The 12980-nt window shown below is 41.2% G+C and overlaps 1 protein-coding gene across 1 annotated transcript; it reads right to left on the reverse strand.

Moving 5' to 3' along the window:
- Positions 1-258: 258 nt before the first annotated feature.
- On the reverse strand, positions 259-4254 carry LOC129841058 (ecto-ADP-ribosyltransferase 5-like). Its single transcript, XM_055909168.1, is given in 4 exon segments — positions 259-264; positions 2825-3461; positions 3463-3545; positions 4139-4254. Coding segments are annotated over 4 exon segments (804 nt in total). The 5' UTR covers positions 4217-4254.
- Positions 4255-12980: the final 8726 nt, after the last annotated feature.

A 12980-nucleotide genomic window follows, 5' to 3' on the forward strand; every position in this document is an offset into this window, starting at 1 on the left:
GCTCATTTGTTGATGCGTGCAACTCAACTGCAATGTAGTTGGCCGGGAACGAGACAGCTCTCTCCTCGTTGTGGTTGATAGATTGAGCTCTGACCAACAGAAAACATCTAACCCTGCTACTGATCTCCCTCCCCCCCACCCCCCCCCCCCTCCCTCCCTCCCCCTCCCTCCCTCCCTCCCTCCCTCCCTCCCTCCCTCCCTCCCTCCCTCCCTCCCCAATCTTTCTTTGAATCTAAATATCTTTGTAGCCACTTCTAATTATATCTGAGAACAAAGAACAAACACATTTACTTCAAGTGAGCTGACATTAATATCTTTATAGCAGATGTACAGGCAGTGTCACGACTTCCGCCGAAGTCGGTCCCTCTCCTTGTTCGGGCGGCGATCGACGTCGCCGGCCTTCTAGCCATCGCCGATCCATTTTTCATTTTCCATTTGTTTTGTCTTTGTTTTACACACCTGGTTTCAATTCCCCACTTACATGTTCACTATTTAACCCTCTGTTTTCCCCCTGGTTTTTGTGCGTGTTTCTTTTCTGTATTTTGGTCCTTTTGTGTGGGCTTGGTATATCTACATGTATTTGGTAATGTTGAGTAAAGTTACTTTTATTACTCATCTCTGCTGTCCTGCGCCTGACTGCTCTGCACCAGCTACACCCAGACCCTTACAGATGGTGGATAAATAGGACAGGAGATGTAATATTGCTGAATGCTTTTCTTTATTGGTTTTAACAAAAGTTGCAGTGCACATGACAACAAAGGCCAATTCACTGGCAGAGGAAATGTTAACAATCTAACAAACAATGTGTGTAGCATTTATTACAGGACTGGTCTGACAATCTGAAAGTTGGAAAAGTACTGCTTTTATTACTGACTATTTCCTGCATTTGTGGGCGGGAGCGATGATGGATGGGGACGCTGGGGGTTGCAATAAAATCTGCATGTCATATTTGATTGAAAGCAGAAAACTTTTGCTGCTGGTTTGATTTTATTCTCTTAAAACCTGTCTAGGATCAGCGTGCCGCTAGCGGCACTCCCCCCCCCCCCCCACTGAAAAACCAGTGCCGCGAAATTCAAAAAAAATATTTTTTTAAAATATTTAACTTTCACACATTAAAGTCCAATACAGCTAATGAAAGACACAGATCTTATGAATCCAGTCAACATTTCCGATTTTTAAAATGTTTTACAGGGAAGACACAATATGTAAAGATGTACATCTATTACCTAAAAACACATTAGCATATTCCACCATCTTTTATTTGTCCACCAACACCAGTAGCCATCACCAATTCGGCTAAACTAAGATATTTATAGCCTCTAACCAACAAAAAAACTCATTAGATGACAGTCTGATAACATATTTATGGTATGGGATAGGTTTTGTTAGAAAAAAGTGCATATTTCAGGTAGATGGCATAGTTTACAATTGCACCCACCATCACAAATGGACTAGAATAATTACAATGAGCAACGTGTTTACCTAACTACTAATCATCAAACATTTCGTAAAAATACACAGCATACACGAATCGAAAGACACAGATCCTGTGAATACAGACAATATTTCAGATTTTCTAAGTGTCTTACAGCGAAAACACAATAAATCGTTATATTAGCTTAGCACATAGCAATTAGCAGCCCAGCATTGATTCTAGCCAAAGTGAGCGATAAAAGTCAACATCGCCAAAAGATATTAATTTTTTCACTAACCTTCTCAGAATTCTTCCGATGACACTCCTGTAACATCACATTACAACATGCATATACAGTTTGATCGAAAATGTTTATATTTAGCCACCAAAATCATGGTTAGACAATGTGAAATGTAGACAAGCTGGTAAAGAAAACGTCCTTGCGCCACTTAGACAGTGATCTACTCTTATACATAAATACTCATAAACGTGACTAAAAAATATAGGGTGGACAGGGATTGATAGACAATTTAATTCTTAATACAATTGCGTTATTACATTTTTTAATTTATCCTTACTTTTCAATACAGTTTGCGCCAAGCGAAGCTACGTCAAAAAACATGGCGTCCTAAGCCACTAAAATGTTTCGACAGAAACACGATTTATCATAATAAAAATGTCCTACCTTGAGCTGTTCTTCCATCAGTATCTTGGGCAAAGGATCCTTTCTTGGGAGAAATCGTCTTTTGGTGGAAAGCTGTCCTCTTGCCATGTGGAAATGTCAACTACGTTCGGGATGAACTGAAAAGCGTTCCCAACTTTTCACATCGTTGCAAAAGTAAATGTCCCAAAATCGCACTAAACGGATATAAATTGCTATAAAACGCTTTAAATTAACTACTTTGTGATGTTTGTAACTCCTATAACGAGTGAAAAGATGACCGGAGAAATATAACAGGCTAAACTAACGCTTGGAACAGGAGAGGGTCGGTGTCTTCCACGCGCGTTACGCAGCAAGAAAAGACTTGCTAGCTAAAGGTTTTTTTCATTTGTAGGGCCTGTGAACGAGCAATCGAGCCCGTTGGAATCGTCATCACGTAAAGGCATCCAGGGGAAGACGTAAGAAGTGTCCGTATAGTCATAGCAACGACAGTGCCCGTTTAAATGACTTCAGAAAAGTGGCCAACGTTTCTCAAATCTGACTCCATGTCAGGGAAATTGCTGTAGAATGGGCTCTGTTCCACTTAGAGACAAAATTTCAACTCCTATAGAAACTATAGACTGTTTTCTATCCAATAATAATAATAATATGCATATTGTACGATCAAGGATTTTGTGGGAAGCCGTTTAAAAAATTAGCCACATTAGCATAAATAGTCTAAACAGCGCCCCCATCCCCAACAGGTTAACCATCTGGCAATTCAGGTCACTTTTTCCTTTCTTAGTACTCTGCAGTTTGTAGACGACATCACACCAGAGGTCTTTCTTGTCTTTTTTGTTCATCACCTTGGTGATTTTGAACACCTCGTAGGGGGGAATCAACACTTCTTTCTCATGTGGCAGCTGAGAGTACTTCCCCAGTGGGGCACCAAAGTAGGTAGCGATCTCAAAACAGGATTTAGTTCCAAAGCCTTTAGCAATTTTCTTTTCTAAAGAGCTCGAGGTGAACTGTCCGTCTCGCATTGGAGTTTTTCCGTCATGGTGGAAAGTCACATTGGTTCCTCGGAAGGTATGGACATGCTTTTTAATAAACCGTTTCCAAAAATTGTTGTTCAGGATTCGTAAGGCATTGGTCAGAAGGAAGTGCAGGGAGTGGTACTGGAATGTTGTGGTGTAGTTCTCCTTTTGGGTACGAGTGGCAGCGTTGAATGACCTGTAAACGTTGGCTGTTGCATTCACATACACCTGGATTGCCAGGGAATAGTATTTAGACAGTTTTCCTTTTTCTTTGTAATGGTCCTCAGCAGCGGTCCAAGCCTGGTTGAAATCTTTGTTCTTTTGTCTCTCTTTTGGCAGGTAAAGGTCTAGCACCTTCCTGAACATCTTCACAGCCCTTGTAGGAGTCATCAACAGAGTCTGGAGCCATGTCTAAAGACATGCTGGATTTTGGATCATGCAGAGGGAGACTGACCTTTAGTAAATGGAAGAGAGAAATAGAGAAACAGGTGTGAAATATTATTATGATGAGAGACAGCTGTAAGTCTGTTAGATATTTATTTAGAGTTTAAGACGTTGGGGGTGGGTGGGAGGTGCTGAGTTGACATGGAATTGTTTTAAGATGGTCATACTATGGATCATTTAGCTATTTGATTTTGAATTTTAGGATCCCTTTAGGTATCAAAAAATATATAATAATAAGTAATAATAATTTGATGAAAAATGTAATGTTTTTGGCCTTTCCTTCTAACCCCATAGAAACACATTGGATAACACATTCATCAATGGCAGAAAGCAGTCAAAAAATGAATCAGAAAAAACAAGGTTTTGAAGTGTCGGTCCTAAAGCCAGGAGATATAAGAAAACTCAGGAAATGTATATATTTCTTTACACATCTATAACGTCTTTTTTGGGGTAGGCACATAACTACCTTCATTCTTCGGTTTAAAACCGGTATCTGTTACCTTCAGACGAGTCCTGTGACACTTAACTTTGTCCATACTAAAATGTTGCCTGTTATTTTCCTCTTTCACTCTCTCTCTCTCTCAAAATAGTGTAGTATCTTACCATCTTGGAGTCCAGACCCAAAATCCAAGCCTGGATGAAATACATCACAGTAAAGGTTAGGATCTTATGTCTTGCCATGATGTCAAAATGTATTGGTCAAATGGCAACTTGTAAGATACAGAATCAGCATTCAAATGTTCAACTTTCAGGGGCCTTGTAATACCAGTGCTCTTGTGGTTACTTCCACAGTCCCGCCTCTCATGCTGAGAACAGGCACAAGTACCCCTCAAACACCATAGCACAGTGTACGTACAAACACACAGACACACAAACACACACACACACAAACACACACACACACACACCAAATTACTTATGAAAACTGTTTATTCACACTTCATTCATAGTGATCTATGTGTGAACATGACCAACACCAGCAACACCATTGCTGATAATGAGAAAAGGTTTCCCATAGTCACAGTACAGAAACACCCTTAAACCTCATCATCATCCTTCTCCTCTAATCAGGGACTGATTCTGGCCTGGAATACTGGTATAAAATACACCACTTTAATCAATCAATCACCCAGAATAGTGGAAAACAGCACTGCAGTGAAGATTGAGGCCCCCAGTCCAGGGTTTCCCAACCCTCTCCTCAGGGACATTTTTGTTTTAGACCTAATCTGGCACACCTCATTCAGTCTACTAACCATCAACCCCTTGACTAATTGATGCAGGTGTGTCTGTCTGGTGTCCCAGAGGAGAGGGTTGGGAAGTACTGCACCTACTGTACAGTGTAGTAGGGATCCCTGGTCCTGGAGTGCTGCAGGCACTTCCCGTTTGTCATTTAACCGACCTGGAAGACCAGGTGTTGAATTTAGGCAATCACTGAACTGCTCAATTAGCTCAGTAGCTCAGTGTGGTCTGTAGTTGTGACACAATCCTGCAGTACCTGCAGCAGTCCAGAAAGATGTTTGTCTAGCCTGTTGGGGATGGGGGCGCTGTTTAGACTATTTATGCTAATTTGGCTAATTTTTTAAACGGCTTCCCACAAAATCCTTGATCGTACAATATGCATATTATTATTATTATTGGATAGAAAACAGTCTATAGTTTCTATTGGAGTTGAAATTTTGTCTCTAAGTGGAACAGAGCCCATTCTACAGCAATTTCCCTGACATGGAGTCAGATTTGAGAAATGTTGGCCACTCTTCTGAAGTCAGTTAAAAGGGCACTGTCGTTGCTATGACTATACGGACACTTCTTACGTCTTCCCCTGGATGCCTTTACGTGATGACGATTCCAACGGGGTCGATTGCTCGTTCACAGGCCCTACAAATGAAAAAACCCTGAAGCTAGTCATTCTTTGGGAGCTGCGTCATGAGCATAGAGGACACCGGCGCGCACCTGTTCCAAGCGTTAGTTTAGCCTGTTATATTTCTCCGGTCATCTTTTCACTCGTTATAGGAGTTAAAAACATCATAAGGTAGTTAATTTAAAGCGTTTTATAGCAATTTATATCCGTTTAGTGCGATTTTGGGACATTTATTTTTGCAACGATGTGAAAAGTTGGGCACGCTTTTCAGTTCATCCCGAACGCAGTTGACATTTCCACATGGCAAGAGGACAGCTTTCCACCAAAAGACGATTTCTCCCAAGAAAGGATCCTTTGCCCAAGATACTGATGGAAGAACAGCTCAAGGTAGGACATTTTTATTATGATAAATCGTGTTTCTGTCGAAACATTTTAGTGGCTTAGGACGCCATGTTTTTTGACGTAGCTTCGCTTGGCGCAAACTGTATTGAAAAGTAAGGATAAATTAAAAAATGTAATAACGCAATTGTATTAAGAATTAAATTGTCTATCAATCCCTGTCCACCCTATAGTTTTTAGTCACGTTTATTAGTATTTATGTATAAGAGTAGATCACTGTCTAAGTGGCGCAAGGACTTTTTCTTTACCAGCTTGTCTACATTTCACATTGTCTAACCATGATTTTGGTGGCTAAATATAAACATTTTCGATCAAACTGTATATGCATGTTGTAATGTGATGTTACAGGAGTGTCATCGGAAGAATTCTGAGAAGGTTAGTGAAAAAATTAATATCTTTTGGCGATGTTGACTTTTATCGCTCACTTTGGCTAGAATCAATGCTGGGCTGCTAATTGCTATGTGCTAAGCTAAAATAACGATTTATTGTGTTTTCGCTGTAAGACACTTAGAAAATCTGAAATATTGTCTGTATTCACAGGATCTGTGTCTTTCGATTCGTGTATGCTGTGTATTTTTACGAAATGTTTGATGATTAGTAGTTAGGTAAACACGTTGCTCATTGTAATTATTCTAGTCCATTTGTGATGGTGGGTGCAATTGTAAACTATGCCATCTACCTGAAATATGCACTTTTTTCTAACAAAACCTATCCCATACCATAAATATGTTATCAGACTGTCATCTAATGAGTTTTTTTGTTGGTTAGGGGCTATAAATATCTTAGTTTAGCCGAATTGGTGATGGCTACTGGTGTTGGTGGACAAATAAAAGATGGTGGATTATGCTAATGTGTTTTTAGGTAATAGATGTACATCTTTACATATTGTGTCTTCCCTGTAAAACATTTTAAAAATCGGAAATGTTGACTGGATTCACAAGATCTGTGTCTTTCATTAGCTGTATTGGACTTTAATGTGTGAAAGTTAAATATTTTAAAAAAATATTTTTTTTGAATTTCGCGGCACTGGTTTTTCAGTGGGGGGGGGGGGGGGTGTGCCGCTAGCGCCACGCTGATCCTAGACAGGCTAGTCTGAGTTTAGTCTGCCAATCCTTCCTTTAGCTGGTGGAGTTAAATACTGCCCTCTTCTGGCTGCTGTGCAGAATGAACCATGTCAAATAACTGAAGCAGGGTTTCCCAAACTCAGCCCACGGGACCCCAAAGGGTGGTTTTGTTCTAGCTCTACACAGCTGGTTCAACTAATCATTAAGCTTTGATCATTTGAAACAGCTGTGTAGTGTTCAGCAAAAAGTGCACCCCTTGGGGTCCAGAGGACTGAGATTGGGAAACACTGCCCTGAAGGCCTCTGGGTACATTAGTGTGTGTTTGGTTTTCAGTGGTCTCTCATGACAGTTACCAGGGTATGATTTATACAGTATCCCAATATTCTAATTCTGCTGGTTATGGTTGTTTCCTTTCCTTTGTTATGACTGAGATGTGAGAGACCTGGTAGGTTGACAGGGTTCCATTCCTTTGTTAGGACTGAGATGTGAGAGACCTGGTAGGTTGACAGGGATCCATTCCTTTGTTATGACTGAGATGTGAGAGACCTGGTAGGTTGACAGGGTTATATTCCTTTGTTATGACTGAGATGTGAGAGACCTGGTAGGTTGACAGGATTCCATACCCTTGTTATGACTGAGATGTGAGAGACCTGGTAGGTTAACAGGGTTCCATTCCTTTGTTATGACTGAGATGTGAGAGACCTGGTAGGTTGACAGGGTTCCATACCTTTGTTATGACTGAGATGTGAGAGACCTGGTAGGTTAACAGGGTTCCATTCCTTTGTTATGACTGAGATGTGAGAGACCTGGTAGGTTGACAGGGTTTCGTTCTTTTGTTATGACTGAGATGTGAGAGACCTGGTAGGTTGACAGGGTTCCTTTACATTGTTATAACTGAGATGTGAGAGACCTGGTAGGTTGACAAGGTTCCATACCTTTGTTATGACTGAGATGTGAGAGACCTGGTCGGTTGATAGAGTTCCATCACATTGCATTCATACGGTGATGTCTTTCAGTTCTGTGGTGGTAACAAAAGGAAAGGAGACAAGGAAAGGAAGGTAGCAGGTTGAGACTGTTGGGATGTGACCTTAGTGATTGTGAACATAGTTGATGAATGTGCCAAGTTTATGCTGGAGTCCAGCCACTGTATAGACAGCACCCAAAATGTCATAATTTGACTGAATGAAGATAATCTGTTTTGCTGGTTTGATTTTATTCTCCTTGGAGCAGTTAAACCATCTGGCATTTCAGGTCACATTTTTATTTCTTATTACTCTTCAGTTTGTAAACTCTCTTGCTAAGGACAGGCAAATACGGGCACAAGTACCCCTCAAACACCATAGCATAGTAAACACATGCACACAAACACACAATACCACATGACTTCTGAGAACTGTTTGTTCACACTTCTTTCATGCTGAGCTATGTGTGAACATGACCAACACCAGTAACACCACTGCTGATACTGAATAAAGGTTCCCATAGTAACAGTACAGAAAGACCCTTAAACCTCATCATCATCCTTCTCCTCTAATCAGGGACTGATTCGGGTTGGATTACTGATTGCCAATATACCACTTTAATCAATCACCCAGAATAATGGCAAACAGCACTACAGTGAAGATTGAGGCCCCCAGTCCAGGGTTTCCCAACCCTGTCCTCAGGGACCAACGGACATTTCACATTTTTGTTTTAGCCCTAATCTGGCACACCTGGTTCAGTCTACTAACCATCAACCCCTTGACTAATTGGTGTAGGTGTGCCTGTCTGGTGTCCCAGAGGAGAGGGTTGGGAAGTACTGCACCTACTGTACAGTGTAGTAGGGAACCCTGGTCCTGGAGTGCTGCAGGCACTTCCCGTTTGTCATTTAACCAACCTGGAAGACCAGGTGTTGAATTTAGGCAATCACTGAACTGACCGATTAGCTAAGTAGCTCAGTGTGGTCTGTAGTTGTGACACAATCCTGCAGTACCTGCAGCAGTCCAGAAAGAGGTTTGTCTAGTCTGAGTTTAGTCTGCCAATCCTTCCTTTAGCTGGTGGAGTTCAATACTGCCCTCTTCTGGCTGCTGTGAAGAATGAACCATGTCAAATAACTAAAGGCCTCTGGGTAAATTAGTGTGTGTTATGTTTTCAGTGGTCTCTCATGTCAGTGTCCAGGGTATGATTTAGACAGTTTCCCAATATTCTAATACTGCTGGTTATGGTTGTTTCCTTTCCTTTGTTATGACTGAGATGTGAGAGACCTGGTAGGTTGACAGGGTTCCATTCCTTTGTTATGACTGAGATGTGAGAGACCTGGTAGGTTGACAGGGTTCCATTCCTTTGTTATGACTGAGATGTGAGAGGCCTGGTAGGTTGACAGGGTTATATTCCTTTGTTATGACTGATATGTTAGAGACCTGGTAGGTTGACAGGGTTATACTCCTTTGTTATGACTGAGATGTGAGAGACCTGGTAGGTTGATAGAGTTCCATTCCTTTGTTATGACTAAGATGTGAGAGGCCTGGTAGGTTGACAGGGTTGCATTCCTTTGTTATGACTAAGATGTGAGAGACCTGGTAGGTTGACAGGGTTCCATACCTTTGTTATGACTGAGATGTGAGAGACCTGGTAGGTTAACAGGGTTCCTTTCCTTTGTTATGACTGAGATGTGAGAGACCTGGTAGGTTGACAGGGTTCCATACCTTTGTTATGACAGATGTGAGAGACCTGGTAGGTTAACAGGGTTCCTTTCCTTTGTTATGACTGAGATGTGAGAGACCTGGTAGGTTGACAGGGTTCCATTCCTTTGTTATGACTAAGATGTGAGAGACCTGGTAGGTTAACAGGGTTCCTTTCCTTTGTTATGACTGAGATGTGAGAGACCTGGTAGGTTGACAGGGTTCCATACCTTTGTTATGACTGAGATGTGAGAGACCTGGTAGGTTAACAGGGTTCCTTTCCTTTGTTATGACTGAGATGTGAGAGACCTGGTAGGTTGACAGGGTTCCATTCCTTTGTTATGACTGAGATGTGAGAGACCTGGTAGGTTGACAGGGTTCCATTCCTTTGTTATGACTAAGATGTTAGAGACCTGGTAGGTTGACAGAGTTCCTTTACTTTGTTATGACTGAGATGTGAGAGACCTGGTATAGAGTTCCATCACATTACATTCATATGGTGATGTCTTTCAGATCTGTGGTGGTAACAAAAGGAAAGGAGACAAGGAAAGGAAGGTAGCAGGTTGAGACTGTTGGGATGTGACCTTAGTGATTGTGAACATAGTTGATGAATGTGCCAAGTTTATGCTGGAGTCCAGCCACTGTATAGACAGCACAACAAATTTCATTATTTGACTGAATGCAGAAAATCTGTTTTGCTGGTTTGATTTTATCCTCCTTGGAGCGGTTAAACCATCTGGCATTTCAGGTCACTTTTTTCTTTCTTATTATTCTTCAGTTTGTAAACTCTCTTGCTAAGGACAGGCACATACGGGCACAAGTACCCCTCAAACACCATAGCATAGTAAACACATGCACACAAACACACAACACCACATGACTTCTGAGAATTGTTTGTTCACACTTATTTCATGCTGAGCTATGTGTGAACATGACCAACACCAGTAACACCACTGCTGATACTGAATAAAGGTTCCCATAGTAACAGTACAGAAAGACCCTTAAACCTCATCATCATCCTTCTCCTCTAATCAGGGACTGATTCAGGTCTGGATTACTGATAGTCAATATACCACTTTAATCAATCACCCAGAATAATGGAACGCAGCACTACAGTGAAGATTGAGGCCGCTAGTCCAGTCCAGTCCACTCTTCTCAGGGACCAACAGATGTTTCACATTTTGGTTATAGCCCTGAACTGGCAAACCTGATTCATTCTACTAACCATCAACACCTTGCCTTATTGATGCAGGTGTGCCTGTCTGGTGAACCCAGAGGAGAGGGTTGGGAAGTACTGCACCTTGTAGGCAACCGTGGTCCTGGAGTGCCACAGGCAAATCACTTTTTTAATTTAACCGACCTGGAAGTCCAGGTGTGTTGAATTTAGGCATTCACTGAACTGACCCCTATTGTGCGAGACTGGATTTGAATAACTCTAGTCTAAACTTTCTCTGTCATTCATGCCTTTAGCTGGTTAAGTGAAATGCTTCCCTCTTCCGGTAACTGTGAAGAATGCTCCATGTCTCTGCAGCTTATCTAGACCAAAGCATCTGTCAACCCTCTGTTTCAAATGTTTGTTTCCCCAGGATCCAATAACAGGTGTCAGACAGTCATATGAATATGAAAATCCCTTTATCAGATCAATTAAGAAAAGGTCAATGACTAAAATATATCCTTGATTGTTGTACTATTTGATGTTTATTGTCAACCTGCTTCTTAGACAAACCACCTAGACCGTGTCTGACATCTGTCTTGACTACTACTGACTAAAACTACTGTGTTCTAATCATACTACATACTATTTAGAATGGAGCCTGGTGAGCCGGCCGGATCTCTTAGACAAACCACCTAGACCGTGTCTGACATCTGTCTTGACTACTACTGACTAAAACTACTGTGTTCTAATCATACTACATACTATTTAGAATGGAGCCTGGTGAGCCGGCCGGATCTCTTAGACAAACCACCTAGACCGTGTCTGACATCTGTCTTGACTACTACTGACTAAAACTACTGTGTTCTAATCATACTACATACTATTTAGAATGGAGCCTGGCGAGCCTGCCGGATCTCTTAGACAAACCACCTAGACCGTGTCTGACATCTGTCTTGACTACTACTGACTAAAACTACTGTGTTCTAATCATACTACATACTATTTAGAATGGAGCCTGGTGAGCCGGCCGGATCTCTTAGACAAACCACCTAGACCGTGTCTGACATCTGTCTTGACTACTACTGACTAAAACTACTGTGTTCTAATCATACTACATACTATTTAGAATGGATCCTGGTGAGCCGGCCGGATCTCTCACATTGTTTCGCTCTGTCGTGTCATTTGTATCATTAATGCGATGACAATTATTTTATCAACTCAATTAACAAACACGTTCAATTATTACGCGATTAAATTAATCATATAACTAATTGGGTAGTAATCTTGGGGCACCATGGAAAAAGTTTGTTTGTTTAACGAGTTACCGTTACCCGAATTCACTCAATATCAATATTGGTCGTGTGTGGTTCTCAATCAGAGGCAGCTGTCTATCGTTGTCTCTGATTGAGAATCATATTTAGGTAGCCTGTTTCCCTCTGAGTTGTGGGTGATTATTTTCTGTTTAGTGTTTTTCGTCACCTTACAGGACTGTTCGTTTGTCATTTTTGTTGTTTTGTTCAGTGTTCAGTTGTTTTATTAAAATAATGAACACTTACCACGCTGCACCTTGGTCATCTTCTCCTTCTCCCGACGACGATCGTTAGAATATCATTATCATTTTAGTCGTCCATTAATTATTGTTTACCTCATCAGTCTCATTCTGAATGTTGCAAAATTCTTGGATATCTGCACAAACCCTAGCATAAATGATGAATCAGCAATATACAAATTGCCTTAAAAACGTTTTACATTGTAAAGGGCTTGACATTAATTAATAATTGTTTTATTTGGTCTGTAACACCATGGGCCAAATAGGTGACTGTAAATGGCATTGTATTGTGTTGTATTATGCAAGACAGCACTCTACAAAATAAAATTAATTATTATAACCATACAGCAAATTAGACAATGTAGACTTCCCCTTTGCCTATTGGCTTATTTGCATATTCAAACCTGTCTCAAAATACAACATTTCCCCTTTAATTAAGACATAAGCTTTTAACCTGACTGGTTTTTCAAAGACAGATTGAAAAGTGGCCTACACGTTGTGTGCTCTTGTAGGAAGCAGTAACTCCCCATTACTGACCTATACTAATGTATAACTGTAATGAACACGAGGGGAGGCAGAGAACTGGTTTCAAGCGCAGGGCGCAGCAGGTGTTTGTTGCAAAGGACCACAGGAGGAGGCAGGTAGCTGGGTCCAGGGGCAGCAGAAGGTCATACACAGGGGGTCCAAAAGGACAACAGTACAGGCAGGGAAAAGGGCTAGTAACATAGTCCGGGAGATCAGGCAATAGGTAGATAACAG

Source organism: Salvelinus fontinalis, chromosome 42, assembly GCF_029448725.1.
Source record: "Salvelinus fontinalis isolate EN_2023a chromosome 42, ASM2944872v1, whole genome shotgun sequence".
Classification (NCBI taxonomy): Eukaryota; Metazoa; Chordata; class Actinopteri; order Salmoniformes; family Salmonidae; genus Salvelinus; species Salvelinus fontinalis.